Source organism: Podarcis cretensis, assembly GCF_951804945.1.
Source record: "Podarcis cretensis genome assembly, chromosome: 6".
Taxonomy (NCBI): Eukaryota; Metazoa; Chordata; class Lepidosauria; order Squamata; family Lacertidae; genus Podarcis; species Podarcis cretensis.
This window is the reverse complement of record NC_137175.1, coordinates 41,026,738-41,050,900: the sequence shown is the minus strand read 5'-3', so window position 1 is coordinate 41,050,900 and position 24,163 is coordinate 41,026,738. Positions and strand designations below refer to the sequence as shown.

Below are 24,163 nucleotides of genomic sequence, written 5' to 3'. Positions count from 1 at the left end.
TAAGTACTGAGATTATTAATTTATCTGCATCTGGTTATTATTATCTTTCTCCCTGTCCTGACCATCCCTCTGAGGTTATATTTATATTTATAATCTTTCAATTTGGCTGGTCTATTCACTTAACCGACCTGCAACAATCTACCAGAGAAAAGGCCGCCGCCCATGGGACAGAGGGTCATGGATGAATGATAATCCAGCTTCTGTTTAGGGTTTTAATAGGTCATAAGATTTAATGGTAACTATATTCGTAATGTATTTTTGTCGGTGTTTGTCCTTTGATGCTATGGCCTGTCGGCTACGCAAATAAAGTCTATATCTATCTATGACTTCCCCCAACTTGCGTTTCTGGTTTGTTTCCATTTTCACCCGCTTTGCTATCTCTCAACAGAAAAAGTTATTAATAACATAACATCAAACCTTAAAAACATAAAAATAAAATTAAATACACCATCTTATTTCACTATCTTCCAAACATTTTCTGATGCTAATAATGTGAATGTTTATTTAAATTACCTTTACCGTTTAGTAGTAAGGTGGGGCAACGTTGCATACCTGGCTGCATGCCTGATGGAGGTTGAGACAGGTAACTGAGAGATTGAAAGGCAAGGTGGTTGATGCAGTGCTGTGGAAACAGCACATTGACTATGTGCTGTGCCATTCACGACCTACAGACTTTTGGCCTCAGTACATGAAGACTGGGCACTACAGAGTGATGTGTGCAGCCCCATATCCTGAGCTACTCTTTAGGAAGCTGCCTTATGCAAGTAAGACCACTGGTCCATCCAGCCCAGTACTGTCAGCTCCACTGACTGGCAGTGAATCTCCACAGTTTTAAAATAACATAAGAAGTGGCTGCTGGATCAGGCCAATGCCCCATCTAGCCCAGCTTCTTGTTCTCAAAGTGGCCAAATGGATGCCTGTGAGAAACCAGCAAGCAGAATTTGATGCCCCCAGAAGGGACCCAACCCATTGACTCTACTTGGGCATTCAAAGAACGTACAACTAAGCTACAGTCTTTGAATGCCCAAACAGAGTCAGTGGGTCCCTTCTGGGGGCACCAAATTTAATTCTGCACTGACAAAGACAGATACAGCTATTGTAAGAAGGTACTGCTATTGTAAGACCAATGGCCATTAGCTGCTCTGGACAACTGGTATGAGACTGCAAAGAGCAGGCTAGCAATAGACCTGAGCACATCTTTTCTACATTCCTGCCTATGATACTGGAATTTCCAGTAAGGACTTAACAGGTCCATAACCTAGGAGACCAGTTCAGCAGCAGGAGTACAAACGTCTTCAGTTTTATATGTTATGTCATTTCTAGCAGAAACTCTTGCACCAAATAAGAGAGTTTGCTTCCCTCTAGTGTTACAAAATGGAGTTGGTAGTAGTAACAGGCAAAACTTTCTCACTCCCCTCTCTCTTTCACACACCTGTAAGTTTTGTCCTAGGCTATATTCAGAGGGGCCCTCACTATGATAATGTGTGTGTTTGTTGTTTGCTCTACTATTACAGCATAAAGGTCCTCAAGACAGCCAACAAACTCAATTAAAACAATATTAAAAACCAATGATACATCAACAATACCAATAATACAAAAGAAGAAGAAGAAAGCAGTTGCTACAATCTTCAACAGCATTCAAATATCAACCAATGAGGTCAGACTTGGCCAGGTCTCTAAAAAACAACAATGATGGCGCCTGAAGAATATGTCTAAGACTGAATGTTAAGAATATGTGTTGAATGATCAGTGTGCGGGTTTTGCCAGTAAAGCAGGGCTGCATTATTAACCGTGGGAGAAAGAGATTCTGGAAGTGGTTGCCATAGGAAGATTTTCCCTCTATCATGAGTACAGTAATAAAAATATAGGGAACCACACAGACCATATTTTGATAAGATAAAAAACTAATGTAGATTCTGCATAAAAGATCCATGAGCAGAACCCAGCATGAATCAGGTATCTTGTTCGTGATCTTTTCTTCTGCAGCCTGTAGAGCCTAAAGATGGTGGGGTACCTATGAAACCAGAGAAACACTGCTGAAATAAAAAATATATAATCAGGAAGATTTGAATGAAAGCATGGATTTTTTTTTGCAGAGAAAAGGAGTCCATGTGGAAGAGTTTAATTTCTGCATAGTGTTTTTTATAGTATTCATACCACTGTATACTGTTTTGATAATATAGTACAAACTTATTACTAAAGTGATTATTTGTTTTTTATAGGCACATGTGATACATGCCAGTGTTTTTGAGAATCTGTACACTGAATCCAAACAGGAATCTACTCTGAGTCTGAGCTGTTGGAGGTGATTTTTTTGAACCAATAAAAAATATGTTTGTTTGTGTTAGCTAATTACATGGCAGAGAATGAAGAAATCCTAAAGAATATACATTATATTATTTGTCAGGTGGGTGGGAAGGTACAACACATGAATGTGGGGAATCTTTCCTTGAGTACAGCTTTGCAGTGCAGAATTTGTACAGTAGTAAGCAATACCTCCAAATTTCCATCACTTATCATTCGCACATTTCTTTCTGTGAAAAGCACCTGGGACAGAACAAATCTCTATAAATCTGCTTATTTTTGACATGGAGTGCTTCTTCCTCAAGCTTCTGTACGCAACTACATTTACAAAGCCATACAGAGCTTTCTGTCTGTAAACCCAAACGAGTTATCCCAAAAAGCAAAGTGATCTGTCTATAACTTTTCTGTAGAAGTGGAGGAAATTTGAAGACACAGTAGCTCATTCTGAGGTGTTGAATCCTACCAAGTTCCAAAAGGATAATGGCAGCATTTTTTGTTTTTGTTGTTTTGGAAGAGCAGTCTTTGCAGCAGGAATGGAGAAGTAGATTTGGATGGTTGGCTGGATTCTTACCTCCCCCAACTCCTGTGACCTCTTTGTCAGGTGGGTGGGTCAACCGGTCACAATGTCCAAGGAGCTTCCTCAGCTACATCTTGACTTGCCCCACACCTGGCATCACATATGATGTCAGGCATACGACAGGTGGGCATGCTTTGGGGAAAGCAACCTTATGGGCCTATTTAGGACTCCCACTGAGCCTGATTGGGCCAGAGGTTATATGCCACTGTTTTACAGTTTGGGGTTGATTTTTTAAAGGGATTTACTTAATATTCTCTATTCTTTTGTGGATAATTGGATAAAAATAGCACATGAGAACGGTCCTGCTAGCTAAGAAACTTTCCAATTACAAACAAATAGGTCTAGGGTCTTTTCCCTCTTCTTTTTATCTAGGCGTGTTTAAAATTGATTTTGTTTTTTAGAAGATGGGAAAGTTCTGAAGAGTATTTGCTCCCATCCTTAGGGCTTTGTGGACAATGATTTTAGGAAATGGATAACTGACCTCACTGTTAAAAATCTATCTGCCCCTCCATTACAATAGACACACACACACACACACACACACACACACACGTGTGTGTATACTTCCTGTTGATTGATTTTTATTTTTTGCTGGACTTTAACCTTCTACTTCTGTTCACCTGTAGGTTATAATAATAAGTGATTATAATGTCTGTTGTCATCATTTTCCTCTTCTTCTTCTTCTTGAAAAACTGTTGGGGAATTTTGGGGAGATGGACAAATATAACAATTCGGTGGGAAATGTACTGTATTTTGCTTCCTTTGGTGTTTCCCCAACATGCACCAGCTGGAAACTCAGGGAAATTTGTGTTGCATTTTTACAAATTTTTAACGCCAAACATTGCTGAAGGCCTTTAGATACATGACTTTTCAGCAATGTATTGAGAATTAACCACACCCTGGCACAGTTAAAATGTAGCTTCCTTGTTACAGTTGCATTATAACTGCCCCACTAATCTAAGCAGTGCAAACTTCTGCACTATGCAAATTATTTATTAATTGGCCACCCTGGGCTTCAGCATGAGGCAAAAGACTTTTCAAGAAGGTCTTTAATGTTAGAATTATAAATGAAGATTATTGGAACAGCATACAGCAGAGACATTACGGAAGAAAGGGCAACAGGCCGATTTATATCCTCAAACTCTCCTTCCTGTGTTCCTTCATAAAATGCAAACGTTCTCACTGGTTTTAGTTCTTCAGCTGGCAAACATATTAGTTTGCCATGCAGTGGTCTGATTCTATTGAAGGGAAGGGAGCAGTTTGGTGTCCCGCTGAGTACCAGATAGTCTGCCGTTTTCACTCATGGTGCTTCAAAAGCCCATTTTTAAAAAAAATATTAAAGATTTCTTAGTTTACAAAAATATGTGCATTGTCTCTTTTTTCAAGTTGCATTTTCTGCAGCATTTGCAAACAGCCTTCTTTGACACACAGTTTCCATCTTCCTTGCAGGCAGAGCAGCAGCTGAAGTGATGCAAGAAGGAAATTCTCAGGTGGATCAATCAATCTTTTAAGAGAAGGGCATTTCCAGAAGGTAGGCTGCCTAAGGAACAAAACGGGTGGCATAATCCAAAAGAATGCCTCTTGTAGGAACCCCCTTTTCTCATGCACATATCTTTCTGGAGGTACCTGCCCTCTCCTCCACTTTAGCTCCACAATGCTAAATAGACCATGATGGGAAGTGCCAGCAGAACACAGCCTACTAATATGGGCCTATGGCCGTAATAAACTATCTATCTAACACAGCCTACTATGTTTGATATCATGTACATGAAATGCTGTTTTGTACTAGACCAAGCAAAGTAATCTAGAAGAACTGCAAATCCCTAGTGCTGCCTGGCCCCATACTCTATACTAGATGACCCTCGCGGTCCCTTCCAACTTTACAATGATCTCACACATAATTAAAAAGACACTAACCACACACACACACACACACACACACACACACACTGTTTTAAGGCCATAGATTGGTTAACAGCTGAAGGCCTGGTTTAAGAAGAATGTTCTTGCCTAACATCTAAAGATATATAATGAAGGCACCCTGGGGAGAGTGTTCCACAAATGGGCTCTCTAACTGCCCATGCAGTGGGCACACAAAGAAGTGCCTCGGATGACGATTGCAGGGTATAAATCTAGGTCTGTTCATATGGGGAGAGGCGGTTCTTGAGGTATTGGGGTCCTGAGCTGCAGAAGGTTTTATAGATCCAAACCAGCACTTCAAAGTGAGCTTGGAAACTAATTGGCAGCCAGTGCAGTTGGGCCATGACTGGTGTTATATTGAGTAGGTAGAATTCTGTTTTGCCAGTGTTGGTTACAACCCTCTGCTCCTGAGACAAAAGCAATAGCAGATAGAGGGTTTTGGAGTTCATTGCCAATGTATACCTGCTAGTTGATAGCTAAGGCAAAAGGGACAGCTACGTGAAGCTCAACCTTTCATCTTTGATCGAATTAATACAAGGAAACCCCAAAATTCCCACTCCCAAATACAGGAAAACTTTGTGGAAATGGAGTACTGAGAAAAGGACGCATAGAAAAAACCTCAAAGACTGATTTCCGCTCTTTACCACTATAAAACCATCAGACATTTTCAGATTCATCATCAAATCAAGAGGCAAGCATCTACACATCAAAGCCTAAGGTAAGACACTATCCAAGATGTATATCTATGCATTTGGCTTACTTTTCGGTAATTACAACATGCCTCCCTGCTTATATGCATATGCAGTTATACCATACAGGCATTTATATCTAGTTGATCTTGTTTGAAAGTTATTTTGCACCAGCAGTAATATGCTTCAACTGAGTGATGAGCATGCATGAAAAGATCCAGGTAGCTGCTGTAAACTTACAGTGTTTTTTGACAGGCCAGAATAAAGGACTGACCTTCCAGAATTAGGATTGGAACTAACTACATGAGAGACTAATTTCTGAGTCAGGAATGCTATGAGATTATGCTACAGTGGAATTGGTTTCTGTATCTATTTTCACAATTTATAAACCAGTTAAATACTATGTGCACATCAAACTATAAAAATAGTGATCTCTATGCTCTGATATCTAAAATTTTAGTTTTCACTAAATAGGATTATGCTATACTTGGGTATTACTAGTTCTAACTCCACAAATTCATCCATACCTTAAAGTGGACCAATCAGAATTGTAGTGGGTAATTATCAATTAATATAAAGGTGCTACAGTTTTTCACCTCTAATCCTCTACTAATATTTCCTAACACTGAGTCCTGAAGCTGTGTTCAATACACACTCACGTGAAAATAAGCCCCACTGAGAGTAGACAGTCGAAGACACTATGTCACTGAGCTGCTGGCTCCAGGGACCTTTCTACTATGAACTCAATTTTTTATTTTGTAAAGTTAAAGTCAAGTTTGCAACCTCTTCCTGTATATATGTGTGGTAATGCCAGTGATTCATAAAATCACAGAATCATAGACTTGGAAGGGATGCCAAGGATCATCTAGTCCAATCCCCTGCAATGCAGAAATCTCAACAAGGCATCCACAACAGCAAATATTTGTAAATATAAACTAACCAACCAACCAACCAACCAACCAACCAACCCTAACAGGCTTCACTTTGCACTTACTTACTTACTTACTTACTAAAATGTATATACTGCTTGATTGTAGAAAAAAATCTCAAAGCAGTTATCAGCAGCAGTTGCATATTCATTGGTTTTCAACCTACCCAGCCAATTTTTTTCTGCTATTGGATATCTTATTTCTGTTCCAGAGTTCTATCCAGAAAGCACTACTATTGCACTGTAAAATATAAAGGGAGAATATAAAGGGAGAAGTTGCAGATAGCACATGGTGAAAATAATACAACGATACAAGAAGTTGCATGTCTGGATCAGATTAACATCTGACCCACCTGTGACCAGTCATGTTAAAAAAAAAAAAAGATGATGATGATGGTGATTATTATTATTAGCACTTCACGGATAATGCATGAAGCATAATGCAGAGGCAAAATAATTCAAAAACATTTCCCCTCTTAACAGGAACACACTTTAGCCACCCAGAGGTTCTTCATTTTCCAGACTATGCAAGTCTTTTTCAGCCTCTTTCTCTATCTCCTGCTGCCGCCTGTTTTGGGGGACAGGTTTTTCCAGTTTGGACCTTGCAGCATTTCAATGAATATTCATGAAATTCGGGAATGCTTTGGTACAATTAAAAAGGTCATTGTAAGTATTGTTCTTTTCTCCTTCTATCATAAGAGCCAATCTCTTTTAAACTCAGTGCAGAGGACATATGGAAGCCAACATGATAATGGTTTGCCTGCATTACTCCTTGAGTTGAGCATTTACAATTCATAAAGGTCCAAAAGTCTTGATAGCTGTGGGGGCAGGGATGACTTTTAAGAGCAAGAAATTGGAGGAAAGATTGGCAGCTCTGAGTGCATTCAGTAGGTTTGTGTCAAATATTCTCTTTGTCAGTATTTATGTCAAATGTAGCACTCATGGCACAGCTGAATGGGTTGTGGCAAAATAAATCCTCACTTTGCCAAATACCAGAATCATTTCATTGCTTCCTTGGCATCATTTTATTCACTTGGCACATGCTTACAGTTCTTGGCAATATTTTCTTTCTTCCTTATTTCCTTCACACCTTTCATTGACCCACCTTACTGTTAAATCTAATTGATTTTGTTTCCAAATGTCCACAATGGCATTGCATTACATATCATCGTCAAATTCACATGGGCCACCACAACCAATAGGATTAAATGACAATGTATGCAAATGAGAGTGAGGACTGTGAGGAAAAAGAAGAAATTGTGAACATTAAGTATAGCGTTAATAGGGCTGTCATACGTCCTGGACATTACCAGGATTTCAAAGGTGGAATTGATGTCTGGGGGGGTGGGGATTTTTGAAAGGCTGTGCTCAACTTTCGGGGTGTCCTGGTTTTTACTTTTTGAAATATGGCAACCCTAGCATTAAGAGAACATGGGTGTGTTTGCAAAAAATGCCAAAGCATGAGGAAAATAAGGGGTGCTTTTCAACCCTTGTGAAAAAGAAAACAAAGCATGGCTGTTTTGGTATAGCCACATTTAATTCAGCATAGAGAAAACTTCTAAGTTGTGTGTAGGCTAGTAATATCCATATATTTAAAAGACAATCACCAGAAAGATAACAAGTGATTGTTCTGTTTTGTCACTGAAAACAGGACAAGAAGCAACACCAGCAAACACAATTACTGCAAATGTTTAATTGCTAAACTGATCCATGAGTTGATTTGGAAAACTGAATTGTGGGTGCAGGTTGAATGGGCATAAACTAAATTAGATTGCTCAAATAAAAAAAATTAGCTGGCTGTCCTAAATTTACCTAGAAGAAACTAATGGGACCTTCATATGAGTAAATGTGCTTAAAGTTATGTTGTAAGAAACATTTCCCCCTGCAAAATTTCTTCAAATTGCTTGAAGAAAGTGGAGTCTCTGAACATTTAAAAAGTCAAAGTAAGAAGTTTCAGTAGAATTACTCTCACTATTGTGCAGTGTGGGGAAAGAAAAGGGTGTTAAATTTAAAGAATAGATTTGAAGTTTTTCATCTTTAGGCATACTAGTTTGAAATTTACAGCAAACCCAGATGACTGTTACCTCCATACATTCTTGGTTGGGTGCTTGTTTGCTAGATCAGAATTGTTTGCTAGATCCCATGTTTTGTTTCAATCAATTCAGAAGCTCAACTTTAACAATCACATTTTATCAGTTCCCATAAATCTTTCCACTCCAAAAGCTGTTTCATTAACATTTTTAGCAATACTATCCAATGCAATCTTAGCACCAAGAAGCATATTTAGACTCAGTGACAATATAAATATGGCTGATTTGAAAGTACAGTTGTTTTATCCTCCAGATATCATTTGATTTGTTACCTTTTTTCAAGCTGAAGCCTACAGTTATATTAAACTATATTTATGTGCTGTTGGGCTGTAGTTGTTTAATGATCGGTGTGGCAAAAAGCACATAATCAGACTGGATCATCACTCTTCCCTATTTAGCAAGCCAGAGATCCTATCAGAACAGCAAGCATTTTGCACCCACATTCTCTGCATAACTTTCAAGTAAGTGCTACTAGTTAGAATATCTCTTTGAAATTTCTGTAGCAAAATGATTTCACTATTAATATATTTGAATCAGCTTGTGGAAAGCAAGCAGATTTTGATTTAAGAGAACATTAACGATCACATGGTTCATCCTACTTTGAACAGTTCAGTCTACTTTTGTCTGAAACTCCCTTGCCATCTCTCTTGCCCTTGGCTGGTTGGTTTTAGATATCTGTTGTAAGTCTGCACGAGCATTTTATTTAAAAAGGATTTTAGAAAGAGAGTACATTTCTTGAATGGTATGGCTTTAGATGGGTTGAAATGCCATGCTGAATGTTAAGTTGCTATTCTGTGCAGAGTGTTGCTGTATATGTCTTCTAAACAAATAAGGCAGTTCTATGCATTTACACTGAGAAGTAACCCCTATTGGCTTTACTTCCGGATAAACGTATTTGGAATGCTTGTAGCCCCAGCCCAGGGCCATTTAATGGTATAACACCTACTGCTGATGTGTAAACCATGTTTAAGGCTATTTTAGGATTGGCAGTTTGAAAGCACCCTCGGGTGCAAGTAGATAAATAGGGACCGCTTACTAGCGGGAAGGTAAACGGCGTTCCGTGTGCTGCGCTGGCTCGCCAGATGCAGCTTGTCACGCTGGCCACGTGACCCGGAAGTGTCTGCGGACAGCGCTGGCTCCCGGCCTCTAGAGTGAGATGAGCGCACAACCCTAGAGTCTGTCAAGACTGGCCCGTACGGGCAGGGGTACCTTTACCTTTACAGCTTTTGGAGGGGGGCAAAAAACCTTGTAAATGATGTAGGTGGGTTTTGTCTTGCTGATATGCCAGCATTCCCAACCAAGACATGCATCAATTGGAAAATGATGTTTTTGGAAAGTGGCCTTAGATGTAGATCTGAGCTGCTTCCCACAACAGCATGATTATTTTTTTTACTCTTTAATTAATTAGTTCAACCTGCATTATTCTGGCAGTTCCAGTAGTACAGAACTCTCCACTGGCTGATGGGAAACACTGCATTAATGCAACAACAAATGCTTTAAAATAATGTTTGCATCCACTCAGAGTACACCCACTGAAAACAATAGGCTTGACTAAGTAAAGTCTATTGGATTTAGTGGGTCTACTCTGCATATGACTAAGCTGAATACAACCCATTGTGATATGATACAAGTTCACCTGCTGCGGGGCTGGGATGGTGGGAGCAGGATATAAGCTTTTATCAGTTTTCCTTGCTGGTGTGTGGGAAGCCTTTTCTCAATGCAAATTTGCCTAAAGGTTCTGAAAAAACTACAACTGCCATTGTCTGGAAGCTTTGTCTTACAGTGTTTAATAAATCCAAACTCTCTCCCTGGAGACTTTAGACAGCTGTTGCCTTGCTCATAGCATCTTAAGATTTTACCTGGACAAAGTCTTCAGGCACTGTGAGACAGGAAGTCTTTACATCAATCGGAAAATCAGTGGCATAGCCAACTCCTTCCTCAGCATAGAGAAGAAATTCAGAGTGTGTGTAAGTCACATGTTGGTTTTGTGGAAATTATCATATTTTCATTGCCCTGAATGTTTATTAGGAAGGGTTGTAAATTAATCTGATTAATCTTCAGATTTGTTCATTACGATACTGTTGCCTTCTTTAAGTTATAGAATGTGAACCACTTGAAAGTGTCAGTTTTCTTCGGAGGAGATACTGCCAGAGAACTGAGTGGTATTTTGTGATATATTTTAAAGATATTATGCAATAGATAATGCCTAATGTAGAGAATTAGCAGGAATGTGCAGAGAAGTACACAAGCAGGCAGTTCTGGCCCCAAAGTTGAACAACTACCACAGAGCATTACTGAAATAAAGATAACAATTGAGGCCTGCCACGGAATATTTTAGCGTAACTGCCATACTCACAAGAGCTGTTCATTCAGGGTTGCAGCTGGCCATTACACACAAGCAGGGCAAACTCCTTACCCTCTACCTCAGTTTTCTGTTTTTTTCTTTTCCATTAAAGTTGAATCTATCTAACTTACATTTACAATATATGAACTGAAACACAGCCATCCTTTGAATTTTGCACAGAATAAGTGTGCATGCACACGAAAGCTCATACCAATAACAAACTTTGTTTGTCTCTAAGGTGCTACTGGAAGAAATTATTTAATTTTGTTTAGACTTCTCCAAAGTTTGTATTGTAGTTCTCTTGTCAAGTAACATGTATAAAAATGCACACACAGTGGTAAAGTTTCCATTAAAATGCTAATGCTAATAATAATATTAATTTTTAAAAAATTATTTATATCCCACCCTCCCTGGCCAGGACTGGGCTCAGTATGGTGAAAATATGGTACAAAATGCATTATTTTAGGAGGAAATGTTCTGCAAAATTGTGTATATTAAGCAAAATTGCATACAAACATATATCAGGAGAAATTTGCACTATCTAATGAATTTTCACAAGGACTTCTTTTTCAAAAAAAGAATACAAGCTGATATAGAGATCTGAATTTAAGAATAGAAAGATTTTTTTCCATAGCCCCACTTTGGTTCTGTTTCCATCAGCCACCCAAGTCCACTATTAGTGGTAGTGATGGATTCACTGTATGTAGTACAGCCTGATAAAACGCAGCTGATGAAACTGGTATGTCCCAAACCTCTACTGAATTTTATTATGCCAATGGGTATTCTTACTATAATTTCCCAGCAGGATGAAAATATGTGCACCTGTGGGGAAGAGGCAACAAACAAATATCAGCAGATCATCAGAAACTATGAGCAGGTAAACTGATTGGACTGCAACCTGAACTTTAAAGTGCAATAGAAATGGTCATTGATTATGATTATGATATTAATCTTAACAACAAAAATAAAGGCAGCAGGTGACTAAAGGGGAATGTTTACATCCCACCCCAAATGCTAATGTACCACCCCCAAATGCTTTTGTTATTGACCAAGTTTTCATGTTAATTAACTTCCAGATGGATGTTACACTTGCTGCTATGAAAGCCCTTGGAGAAGTGGATATCCTGCTAAATTGGCTGGAGGCATATTAGAATCAGAATCAGTATTCTGTGTTGCATAGTTGATTCCAGAGAATTAAGGAGATAAAAGTGGGCACTTCCCTAGTGGGCACTAGTTGGGAGGCTTTGAAAAACACCTGGGTGCCCATTAGACTGCAACATGGTTGAGCAGGCACACGTCAATTGACCAATTCCCCCCAATGCTTTAAGGTGCAAAGCCCTCTTGTGTCTTAAAGAACTGCATAGGGTGCTGGGCTTGAAGGATGCACACACGCAGCCCCTGTACTTGAACAGGAAGGGTTTGACTTTAGCAGCAGGACTGCTATGGGTCTTCCAAAGTTCAGTTCTACGGAGTTAGCTTTGGGGACAGCACCTCTGCTCCAGTCAGGTAGCAATTTCCCACATTCTCTTTGCTCATCTGCGAGTCAATTGCACCACCTCTCGAATCATGCAAGACTTTCTACAATTAAATGAGCAGCAAAACCAAATCAAACCGCATCTTGTTGTAAAGCATATGTGCTCTTGTCTTGGACAGCTCCCATTTCTTTCCACAAGACCTAGGCAGGAGTCGTACTGAGTAGCTTGCCAGTGCACCCATCCATTGTTAAATGAGGAGGAGTCAGGCAAAACATATTGTTAAAAACAAAGCATTTCAAGCTACATTATGGATAGTTTTTCTCTTCCAGTGAGCTTACATTGAAAACAGCAGCAAGAACCCAACCCTGAATAGGTGATTGCTGTCTACATATTTCCCCCCGCATGTTTATCTCTATCACAATTATTTAAAAACACTCTCATGGATACCAACAAGTATTATGCTGGAAGCACATTCATTTCTGTTAAACTTTAACTATTCCTAAAGCAGGTTTCAAAATATCTATGACCTGATGACAAAATTTATGCATATGAAGACAAGGTTCCAGAACAGAACACTCCCAACACAAAAGCAACCAGCTCATGTAGTGAACCCTGGCACCCGTTGTAGTGGCTTATATATGTGGAAGGGGCTTTGATTCAGAGAGCTGAAAAGGCAGTAATATCTCTTCCTTGAGATTTCATGAAATTCTTCCCCACACCCTTCCTTCTACTGGAGAAGAATGCTATCCAGGTATCACATTTCTGCCGATTTGCAAAGGACAGTGGGGGAAAAAATCAAGGCAATTGTTTGGATTTCAGGACTGTTGCAAGAGTTCAGTTTGTTCAAAACATGTCTGCTCTTGAACACCTTTCACTCATTTCAAGAAGTGTGTATATATGTTCTTGGAAGGCTGCATGTGTTCATGGTTAGACATGTCCAGGCCACAACTCCCTATCATTTTGTTTTTATTAATTTGTGCATTATTGTCCCTTGTCATCCTGGAACTAGTATTTTTCACATGTTTGCTGTATATATATATCTTTCACTGAGCATTAGGATGTGGGATTCTAAAACCCAAAAACAAATATAGCCATGAGCCCCAATTACTTTGATATAATATGAAGGGAAGGGAAGGGAAGGGAAGGGAAGGGAAGGGAAGGGAAGGGAAGGGAAGGGAAGGAATATATTTGTAGCATGGTGGCATAGCTGGGTTAATGGTAAGTCAGAAACAGAAGAAGTATCTATAGTGAATGGGTGGATATGTGCAAAATCACATTTTGTAAAAGAGAACAACTCTTGCCAAGAAAGGAAAAGAGGGGCAATTATGCTATATGAGGGGAATTGAAAGATACTTTTGTCCAATATGAAATACCTTGGGAAGGCTGCTACCAGTTCAATAACATATCAACTTTTATATGAAGAAATTTGGAAATGCTAATTGGGGCATGTCACATAATTAATTGCAGATAACACAAACTATCCATTGTATCTCCACATGCAACACACTAAAAGAAACCATGTCCATAGAAAATGGAGCAAATAGGTAAACTGATTGTAGGAACCAAATATAAGCTATTACTGATAAATCTTGAAATATTAATATTTAGATTAGACTAGTTCATCATGGAACAGGCTTTGATCCAGCAGATGCTCCCAGCAGAAGAAAAGAGGTGGTAATGTTCCCTCTTCCTGCCCACCACCATTTCCCACACTGTTTTGGAGAGTGCCCTAGTCCTCTAGAGCAGCTTTTCAGATGGCACAGGGGCTGCACTAGGAAGCAGGAAGCAGTGAAAAGTGCCTGTACAACTCTTCCTTCCTGTAGGAGTGTCTTATGAGCAGAGATCTGCTCCTGGGAATTCTGGATCCCAAGCTTATAAATTTAAGGCTGCTATCACTAAGCAGTGCATACGTCATAGTAAATATGCTAAGGTTTGAATGTGAGGGATGTAGCCCTATCACCAAGAGCCACTGAAGTAAGGCAGACTTGCTTTTGAGTAAACATGCATAGGATTGTGCTGTAAATATATTAAAGACTGTGAGTTTTCATATACTACAAAGCTGAGACAAGGAAGTCTCTTAATAAGATCAACTTCAGTTGGGACAAAAACAAAACATCTGATGGACCAATTCCACCTGTTAATTATACAGTACTTATATAAATTATATGCAGAAAATTCTGCTGTATAACTATAAATTATATATTGTTTCACTACTGCCATTCATGAAAGCAAGGTGGTGTACAAGGTCTACTTTGAAGTGCAGCTGTGCTCAGTAGGGCTTTCTCCCTAGTAAATGTGTTTAGGATTACAGCCATAATTACACAATGCATTTGATTTTAATGCAATTAAATGCTATACATTACTGTACTTGTCTTGAAATAATACCTGCTGTATTACTCTTTGTATTGCTAAATGGATGATTGTGTGTGAGAAACACATTTTTTGTGTAATCTACTAAAACAATATATTTCCAAAATGTTTCACATTCAGAAAACATTTAGTATTGACCTGAGCTTCCCTGAATTCTCTTGTTGTGGCAGGAGATACAGCAATAAATTTGCATCTAGCACTAATGCTTTGGTGAGATTTACTTTTTTTTGTTTTCCAACTTAATACCATACATTTTACACAAATTTCTCTGTTGCATCTTACGGGGATCTATGTGATATTTGTATAATGAAGTACAGGTATACAAAAAGGGGAATCCTTTGCACTCCAACACAGTTCTCCAAAGGTTTCCTTCATCATGTTATGCCAGTTGGGGGCTCTGAGACAACACAGCTTTCTTAGAACTGGGAAATACAACTTCTCAGGATAACGAGCACTGGCAAAGACAGCTTTTGTCAGTGACTGAAAGGAGCAGGTTTTACAACCAACCCTACACTTCAAAGAATATGAACATACTAAACACCACATAACCACACACAAAATGTATTCAATCACTTCAGAACTCCTCACAACATGTTACAACTCTGTCCTACGGGTGAGGTTAAATATGTGTATAAGAAATAAAATGAGGGAATGAAGCTTTCACCCTAGCAGTCCCCTGCCTCGCAGCCTTACAGAATCAGAAACAAAATGTATAAAGATGAAACCAGCCTCTCCCCCAGTTTTCCACATCAAAACCTATTGCAAAACAACAACACAATCCTTTTTTTTAACTTAGAAGTAAACCCTACTGCCTTAAATGGGGCTTACTCCCGGGTAAGTGGGTATCAGTATGAGTTTCAAGTCCTTTAAAAGATTGGACACCGTAATATCCCCCGCAAGAAGCCCACCAAAAATTCCTTATAATGCAAGCTGCTTTTATGCTGAGGTGAAGCTATCTTGCTGATCCTTTTGGCTGGAAAGGCAGGACGATATAAACATGCTCAATAAATAAATATTTATTAATAAATAATGTCAACACCAACACTACGACATATCATGAAATACTACAAACTGCAAGTGCAATAGCCATGAACATTGGCTGATAATTATTTAGTACTGTACTAGATCATTTATGGGGTTAGCAGTGGAATGTTCTGCTTGTAGAAATGCCAATTTTCATCAATTCCTTCTCCCCTGTGCTGTCCGAAACATAAACCCTGGAGAGTTGGGGACTCTCTGGGACATTTTTTAGTTAGTGATTTACTAACTAAATCACTGCACTAGATCAAATGAACTTTGTACATACCTGGATCCGACACATAAATCATGTTAAGAAGAATAAATGTTTGCTTGTACCCAATGTAGCACCAAGTAACTGTCCCAACAGTGCAAGGATTTATGATTGCACAATGGGACTCCCCCCTCTTTCCCTTGCAAGTGCCCCAAGGCCTCAGAGCAGACCAAATCTGCTCTGAAGTGTTGAGGGGAAACCCAGAACAGATTTAGGGATGCATGAAAGGAGGAGACAAGGGAAGTTGAATTGTACATGAGATGGTTACATAGTACTACAAGTTATTGCCAGGTGTCAAATATAGATATCCAATATCAGATATTGGAGCATTTGGCAGATATTCAACATCAATGCTAGTGGATGAAGCTTTTGAGGATTCACAAAATTAAATTCATTTCATCTCCTCTGTGTGGCCCACTCTCGTGTCCAGCCTTTTCCTAGTCTGCCTTATCGATCCAATCCAGTAGGATGTCGAGCTCCCCAAGGGCTTTAACTGCTGCAGAGTGTGAGTCCATCTGAAAAGGAACAGGAAAAGATAAACTTTCCAAACAACCAGTGTGAATACTGGATAACAAATGACATATCTCTGGTGTCTCCTGCATTACTTCTGTAGCTGCTTGTACAGCAAGGTGTAACAGAAAATTATGTAAGTATGGGTACCTTAACAGGGTAAACAGCAGCTTCTGCAGGATTGGGGACAATTTATATCAGTGCAAGGGGGAAATTTTACATTCTCAATCCAAAGTGTCCTCCTTCCTTGCTGACTTGCTTTTATTTTCTTTAAGAGACAGAAGATCCAATTATGGCTCTCTTCATCTGGTTCTGCCATGGTTCAGCTTAGCATGAGCCAACAGTGTGATACACCAGCAAAAAAAGCTAATGCTATTCTAGACTGCATCAACTGAAGTACAGTGTCCACACAGATCCAGGGAAGTCAAAGTACTTCTCTATTCTATCTTGGCCAGGCCACACCTGGAATACTGTGTCCAGCTCTGGGTGCCAGTTTGAGAAGAATATTGACAAGCTGGAACATATGCAGAAGAGGGCGACCAAGATGATCAAGGGTCTGGAAACCAAGCCTCATGAGGAATGGCTGAGGGAATTGGGTATGTTTAGCCTGGAAAAGAAGAGACTGAGATATGATAGCCAACTTTGAATATCTAAAGTGCTCTCACATGGAAGATGGAGAAAGCTTCTTCTCTCCTGCTCTGGAGGGTATGACCTGAACCAATGGATTCAAGTTCAAGAAAGGAGATTCCAACTAAATGTCGGGAAGAACTTTTTGACAGTAAGAGCTGTTTGACAGTGGACTCTTGTGGTGGACTCTTCTTCCTTGGAGGTTTCTAAGCAGAGGTTGGATGGCCATCTGTGATGGGTGCTTTAGCTGAGATTCCTGCATTTGCAGGGAACTAGATGACGCTTGAGACTCCTTCCAACTCTACAATTCTATGGTTCCATGAAAGATCCTAGGTTGCCAGCTAGGCTTGGGAAATGCTGTGCTTGTTTTTCTGAGCAAGCCATGAAGACAGTTTCTGGAGTGACACGAAAGGGTTCCAGTCAGGCTGGTCTCATGCCAAATTTCAGGTCAACACCAGACTCCTGCAACCCGCTCAAGAGAGCACCTGCATTCCATTAGCTAAATTGCAAAGTGAAAACACATTTACCCTCTGAAACTGATTCAGGATTTGTTCATATCTTTGATTGGCTTCCTTCCCACAGGAGCATGTTGTGACAGTATCCTGAAGGAAAATAATATATTACATAAATTATGTTTAGACATATTTCTTCATGTATATTGTGTTCAAAGATTCACAGTACTGCTGAACTGAATGCAAAAACAAATGCTGAATTACTAAATTATTGTGTTTGGTATGTGAGCACATCTATTCTCTACTTGTGAAAAATATGTGGTGAGATCCATTTAATAAAATATGGAAAAGAGGGTCTGCAGAAGCAGTTTCTTCCTAGTCTGCTGTAACCACTCATGCATGTAAGTGCTGTACAAAGCTAATTGGTCATCAAATGCCACGTCAGGCAAAGGAGGAAGAAAATGTAGCAATGAGAACATCAAAGAGCTATATTATTTGACACTACTACAAAGGCTAATGAAGAAATAGAAGCTTTTGGCACTTTACTGAAGACCAATTTTTGAATTACAAATCTGAATTTAGGTTTACTGAATGCATGTTATTAAGACACAAAACCCATTTTAATATATATCCTGGAATCATTCTTGCAGATGGAGTTGATATCCATGTACCTATGGGCAACATAACTGAAGTTGACAAGGGACTGGCATCTGACACGCTATCTGAAGTTTTTCAGAGTTAAAGCCATTTTATCAGCTGTGCTACATCTGTGTATGTAATTATTTTGTTTTTGCTTGTTACATCCACTGCTTATGACAATTCTATGAGGGTGGCAAGTTTTCTGCATGGAGCTTGCACTTATTTCAACATTTCTCTAACACTTTGAAAGCAGGGTTTCCTTCTAAACATACTTTTCCCCCTGCCCCAGAACCAAGCTCAATTCATTTATTCAAACTTGCAGAGATGCTCATGTGCAGCCATTTGTGGCCTCATGTCAAGACCTATATATTAGGGTGAAGGAATATTAGAGGGCTTTATAATGTAGGAACACTCCCCCTTCCTTTCCCCACATATGCATGTATAGGGTTGGCATATGTCCAGAATTTCCGGGACATATCCGGAATGTAGGCAGCAGCAGTGTCTGGGCGGAAATTGTTAAAATGTCCAGGAAAATTTGGACGTATGGCAACCCAGTTTTTTTTTTGTTTGTTTGTTTATTTTCCATAAAAATAGCTCGAAAACTTCATTATTATTTTTTGCAATTTTCCAGGAAAAGTGCAACAACTTTTCCATCCGGATTTCCCCTGTTTGAAATATGGCAACCCTTCGCATGTATTTTATTCCTCAGCAGCAATTTTGCCCATTCATCTCTTTTGTTAGCTTACTCTGGAATAAGTTCCACTGAGTTCAGTATTCAGTGACTACTGCTCACTTCTGGAGGGTCTGTCATTTACCCTCTTCTCTCAAGGTCCCTCCCTACAGTTTGAAAACCAAAGCCTTAACCCACGTGATTGCTCTGGGCAGAGAGAGAGAACTTTTGGTTATCTAGTAACCCACTAGGTCTGATGTACTTGTGTAAAGCTCTCTGATCACTGCTGTTCTTACAGATCTGCTGAGTTTTTCTTCCTTCCTTTTTAAAACCATGGATCATTGCTGATTTCAGGCCCACAAAATGCAGCTGAGATGCACTGAAAACCTCAAGGAAGCTTTGTAGCAATGGTACTGCCATAATGAAAACATCCACCAATTTGGAGAGTTATATATTTAACACTGAGCTGAAATGGAGAGGCGGTGGGATTTCACGAACATTTTCCTCACTCCAAAAACACATGCTGCCTTGTTGACAATTTTTGCACCCCTTTGTGAAAAAAAATATGGAACTGTTCATAAGGGGAAACTATGAGGATTTGTGCCCATTGATGAGAGAGTATTTGTGCCCATTGATTAATTTTCACAGTTGTGCATGATTGGAGCAGAATGTGGACTGGGGCACACATCCAGTTTTGAGCCTGAACGCCAATTCGACTGAAATGAATGCATCGTGATTTGCCTCTGGATACACATCTGGTAATGAATGCTATCCATTCGTCCAGCATTATTTTCAACGGGATGCAAAATCAAACATGCATCTGACTGTTCATATCATTCCATCTGAAGGATGTGGAACTTAAACTGGATAATGATGGAAGCCTGTGATGTCACTTAGATGGTAAGAACATGTTCCCTTTTTCCTTCCCATCCTCATGTAGATTTAGCATAGTCAAAAACGCTTCCTGCCTTTCACTATGCTCATTTGTCTTTCTCCCTTCAATGATATATCCATATCTTATGGGATACATGTCATTGTGACTACATGATCCTGAATTGGCTAGGAATAAATAAAAATTGGGGATTCCCCTCCCCTCCCCCGCTTTGCAAACAATTGTTTTACAAACAAGTGTAAAAAAATACCTGGAAGTCTGGAATGTGGGGTTTCCTCCTCCTGTAAATTTCACATATCTAACCTTATTAAAATTTGGCACAGTCCTGCAACCTCCTTCTTTATGAACTGTTGAAAAACTGCACTGCTTTGTAAATTTTTAGAAAGAGCTTCCCAGCTAAATCCTACATTCCTTTACAGTAAGCCTCATTGAACTCAATAGGATTTTATATCTGAGTAGGCATGCATAGGACTGTCTACTCAGATTGTTAGTTCCCATAAAAACAACAAAAAACCCACAGGAAATTTACAAGATATGTACTGTACTGTATTTAAAAGCAGGTACCAGTGTTCTGGGCACTTTCCTTGTCTTGGCTGACCCCAGAGGGGGAGAACTGAAACCCATTATGACCAGTTAGAAAGCCCATAGACTTATTCCAAGGTTGTATGAGTTGTAATCTGGTTAGCTGTTTTCAGTGCATGCATGATTTTACTGGTATTATGTACTAAAGCTACTATAAGTATGCCCATTACTGCTATAGATTGTTCATTGCTGCAACTTACACAGAGTGTCAGTTCCTTCTTAATACTGAGGAAGTTGTTGGCAATCCTGCTGACTCTCCTTTGATGAAAGTTGCTTCCTTCTGTGCATTGATTGAAGACATTAACCAGGTAGAATTTCAACAAGTAATGAAAAAAGCAACACCTGTCTTCAGACTAAAGCAAATCAGGATAACTTATTAGAATAGGCAACATTTCATTGAATAATGCATTACAGTTCAAATCAGAGGCTTATTGACAATTCACAATTATTTTGATTTTCTCAGTTATCGTATATGAAACATCTTAAACAGTTATCTCCTTAAATTTCATGTCACCTTTCAAATACTGCATATATATCAAGTAACAAATACTACTAATACTAAACTCCACTGAATGTCAGCCATGACCTGTCAAAAATCTAATCCTGAAATCTAATTAAATATTAAATGCAATTATAAAATAAAATACCAATATAAAATAAAGCAAATATTGGAATGCATATATTCAGAGAATATGCAACTAATAATCAGTGTGAAAATTCACAGGACAGAATCTTAGAAAACCCTTTTTGGAGTCTAATCAAGCAGCAATCCTTGAGTCCCTGATTACTTATACAGTGGTACTCAGGTTACATACGCTTCAGGTTACAGACTCCGCTAATCCAGAAATAGTACAACAACAAAAACTGAGTTCAACAGGAGTTATTTTCACCTCCATTTTTTAAGATTAATATTTTGTTGGAATATGAGCACTTCTCCAAATAAGAGAACAGAATGTGCAAGGGACAGAAATCTTATACCAACAAGTTTCCAAGGACAAAGATTTACAAGAAAATCTGAAAAGTCTGCCAAATCAAACACACACGTCTTCTTCCTCCCACCCCCAGTTTAATCACTGAATGGCTTAGAGGAGATACCTTTGTATTTTGAAGAGAATGTGATCCATGTAAGAGGCGGATGCTTGTGTGCCGATCTTGAGACTGCTGAAGAAGAAGAAACCCAAAAGTTCAGTACTATAAATTGATCCATCAAGATCTGTCTCTGTGACTAAGCTTCCCGCACGAAATTCACTGCAATTCCAAACACGTATGAAGCCTCCTTCCACCAATACTCACAGTCATTTCCTTGATGTCGCCAAATCCCTTCCGCATTTCATACATATCCACAGATACCATGCAGTGCCCAAAGTGGAGTTGTTTGAGGCTGCTGGCAGGGATCAAACACAGCAGAAAGGCTGTGTGCAGAAGCAAGAGAATGTAGCCACCCTCCATTTCAGCACTGGGTAGAAAACATTCACTATTCAGCCAGGAGAGCTATTAATGGGAAATAAAAGACCTGTGAGGCAGCCCTACTTTGTACAGGTAGATGCTGGTCTTTTAATAGGTCTGCAAGATGCTTGTTGGACAGTGGGGCTCATCTACATAATTCTGTTCAGTAGTATGTATACACCAACCTGTTCTATATGATGAGCCGGAATGTATGGTAAATAGCTTGCAACGCCTATATATTTCCCCATCTCTTGTTCCAGTACATGCATCTCTCTCACTTGAAAGCCATTCAGACCCAAGCCCTGCTCAGCCACATAGCTTACTGCTGGATGACGAGTCACCAACTCTCAGTCTAGCCTACCTCTCAGGGTTGTTGTGAAGATAAGAAGTGTGTTGTGCTTAAGTGAATAAGAGGAGTCTGGAATGATTCAGCAATAGAGAAGCTATATGGCTTCCTTTTCACATAGATTCCTCATTCTGTAAACAGTTAATAAAGTTTATCTTATGTTTAAGGACCTCCTGGATTCTGCAAGTTATTACAGCACAACCTCCTCTGAGCTGCTTGCAATAAGGGTTTCAGGTCTCAAAAGCAGAAAGAAATACAAACAGGAAACATGAAAAACAGTATCAAGTTTTTTTTTCTGAGGTAAAGAAAAGATAACATAAAAACAGCAACGTGAATCTTTGATTCAAAAAGGGTCCCACTGAAATGAATCAGTTGGTAGTTCTCAATAAACATATTAATGTTTAGCGTCTTTGTGCACATCAATGTCCATTTTCCAGTCAAATTTGGATGAAGCCCTCAACACACACCACAACACCACACTTTTCATGGTGATTGTGTTTGCCACAGGTACCCTGGTAGTGTACCAGTGTTTCCTATGGCAAGTTTGTCCAGTGTGAAAGACAAGTGAACATGCTTATACAAGTTAAGATACAAGTCAGGGAGCTGCAGTCTAAACAGGGGTCCTTAATGTACATAATAGTGTTCATTGCATGGAACATCTCTTCACCTTTTTAGTATCTGATATTTTTTGAAACTATACAAAAGAAAAGACAAAAATGGACATAGAAGATCAGAAATGAATTTCTTTTTTTCTTTTTTTGGTGGAGGGAGAATGTTCTTAAATTTTGAAGAATTAAAATCACTTTATAAAATGACCCTTTACTGTGAATAATCTAATTAGCATACAACAAGATGCATATATTTCAGATAGCTATCTATCATTTATCTATCTGTCTATCATCTATCTAAATGCTGTATTGGATACTGTCTTTCTATCTGATATATCTATTATCTTACAAGTATTGTGAAAGTGCATGAAAACAGATCATAGAAATATCTTACCGTGTTTTGAGATGCCTTCCCTGTTTATTGGTAATCATTGTGTACCTGTCCTTGAGATTGTCTTCCACTTATATACTGATAAGTGAAGATAATGAAATGCTTAGTAATCCCCTTTGGATTTCTCGCCTGATTATGTACAAGCTTACTCAGCCAAAACAGATTTCCTAGAACAGTGCACACATTTCTCACTGAGATGACTGGCATATAGTAAAGATGCCACCCCCACACAGATGTAGAAAATACATAAAGTACTCTTGATACATGCCTTTCAGCAGAATATTTGTTTACACTGCCAACTTTATTTCCAGATTAGCTCGACACAGGACTACTAGCCTTATATATACATGACAAATGTGTGCCAGAATGGCAATTTCAGTGGGCCCATCTGCAAATGCTACATATTTTATGGAGTAACCTCTCATCTATATCTCATTTTTTTGTGGGGGAAGAGATATGAGGTTAAAGAATGCACATAATATGAAGTTAGCCCTGTGGGAAAACAATCTGTTTTCAGTTCTGTGAAAATGGTCCAGGTGTTCAGAACATCTAACACAGGAACGGGGAACCTGAGATCCTCCAAATGTTGAACTCCAACTCCCATCAGCCCCAGCCAGCAGGGCCAATGGTCAGGGGTGATAGGAATAATGTCTGGAGGGCCACAGGTTCCTCATTGCTGATCTAAGTGATAGATTTAGATATTCACCACAACATGGTCCTATTAGCAAAGATGCCAAAAACCTTGAGGTTGAAGTTTTTTAAAAAAAATTCTGAAAAGACTCTGGTGGTTAGGAATCAAGGTAGAGTGTTCTTCAGAGGATTTGAATGCCTTTCACCCATATTTAGTCCTGTTTGGATAGCACACTTGTGTTGACTGAGCACAGATCCACACCATATATTTAATGTGCACACCCACTGCACATTAAAAGTGCATTTACTTCCCCCAAAGAATCTGGGAAACTATAGTTTCCTAAGGGTGATGGGAATTATAGCTCAGGGGGGCTGTTGTTCC

General features: G+C 39.2%; 2 protein-coding genes and 1 long non-coding RNA gene across 11 annotated transcripts; 1 reads left to right on the top strand and 2 right to left on the bottom strand.

Moving 5' to 3' along the window:
• Positions 1-1,129: 1,129 nt before the first annotated feature.
• On the top strand, positions 1,130-19,661 carry LOC307217960 (interleukin-20-like). 6 transcript variants are annotated; one of them, XM_079980067.1, is made up of 9 exons: positions 1,130-1,657; positions 2,223-2,305; positions 4,331-4,412; positions 5,456-5,519; positions 6,902-7,084; positions 8,907-8,969; positions 10,323-10,475; positions 11,658-11,729; positions 19,535-19,661. In XM_079980067.1, exons 5-9 carry the CDS (start codon positions 6,944-6,946, stop codon positions 19,604-19,606), a joined length of 501 nt encoding a protein of 166 aa, XP_079836193.1. In that variant the 5' UTR covers positions 1,130-1,657; positions 2,223-2,305; positions 4,331-4,412; positions 5,456-5,519; positions 6,902-6,943; the 3' UTR covers positions 19,607-19,661. The 6 variants fall into 6 exon arrangements, with proteins under 6 accessions (XP_079836193.1, XP_079836191.1, XP_079836189.1 ...); XM_079980065.1 differs by having other exon boundaries at positions 11,655-11,729; positions 19,535-19,655; XM_079980063.1 differs by lacking the exon at positions 19,535-19,661 and adding an exon at positions 16,774-17,659.
• On the bottom strand, positions 3,935-6,933 carry LOC307218137. Its single transcript, XR_013839813.1, has 3 exons — positions 6,772-6,933; positions 6,497-6,659; positions 3,935-4,342 (listed from the first exon to the last, which is right to left on the bottom strand). It is a non-coding gene; the product is annotated as an uncharacterized lncRNA (long non-coding RNA).
• IL20 (interleukin 20) lies at positions 13,501-23,264 on the bottom strand. Of its 4 annotated transcripts, none has more exons than XM_079980081.1 (6): positions 23,155-23,264; positions 21,654-21,851; positions 21,456-21,521; positions 20,561-20,713; positions 17,653-17,727; positions 13,501-16,503 (listed from the first exon to the last, which is right to left on the bottom strand). In XM_079980081.1, exons 2-6 carry the CDS (start codon positions 21,807-21,809, stop codon positions 16,426-16,428), a joined length of 528 nt encoding a protein of 175 aa, XP_079836207.1. In that variant the 5' UTR covers positions 21,810-21,851; positions 23,155-23,264; the 3' UTR covers positions 13,501-16,425. The 4 variants fall into 4 exon arrangements, with proteins under 4 accessions (XP_079836207.1, XP_079836209.1, XP_079836206.1 ...); XM_079980083.1 differs by having other exon boundaries at positions 21,654-21,772; XM_079980080.1 differs by lacking the exon at positions 23,155-23,264 and having other exon boundaries at positions 21,654-22,072.
• Positions 23,265-24,163: the final 899 nt, after the last annotated feature.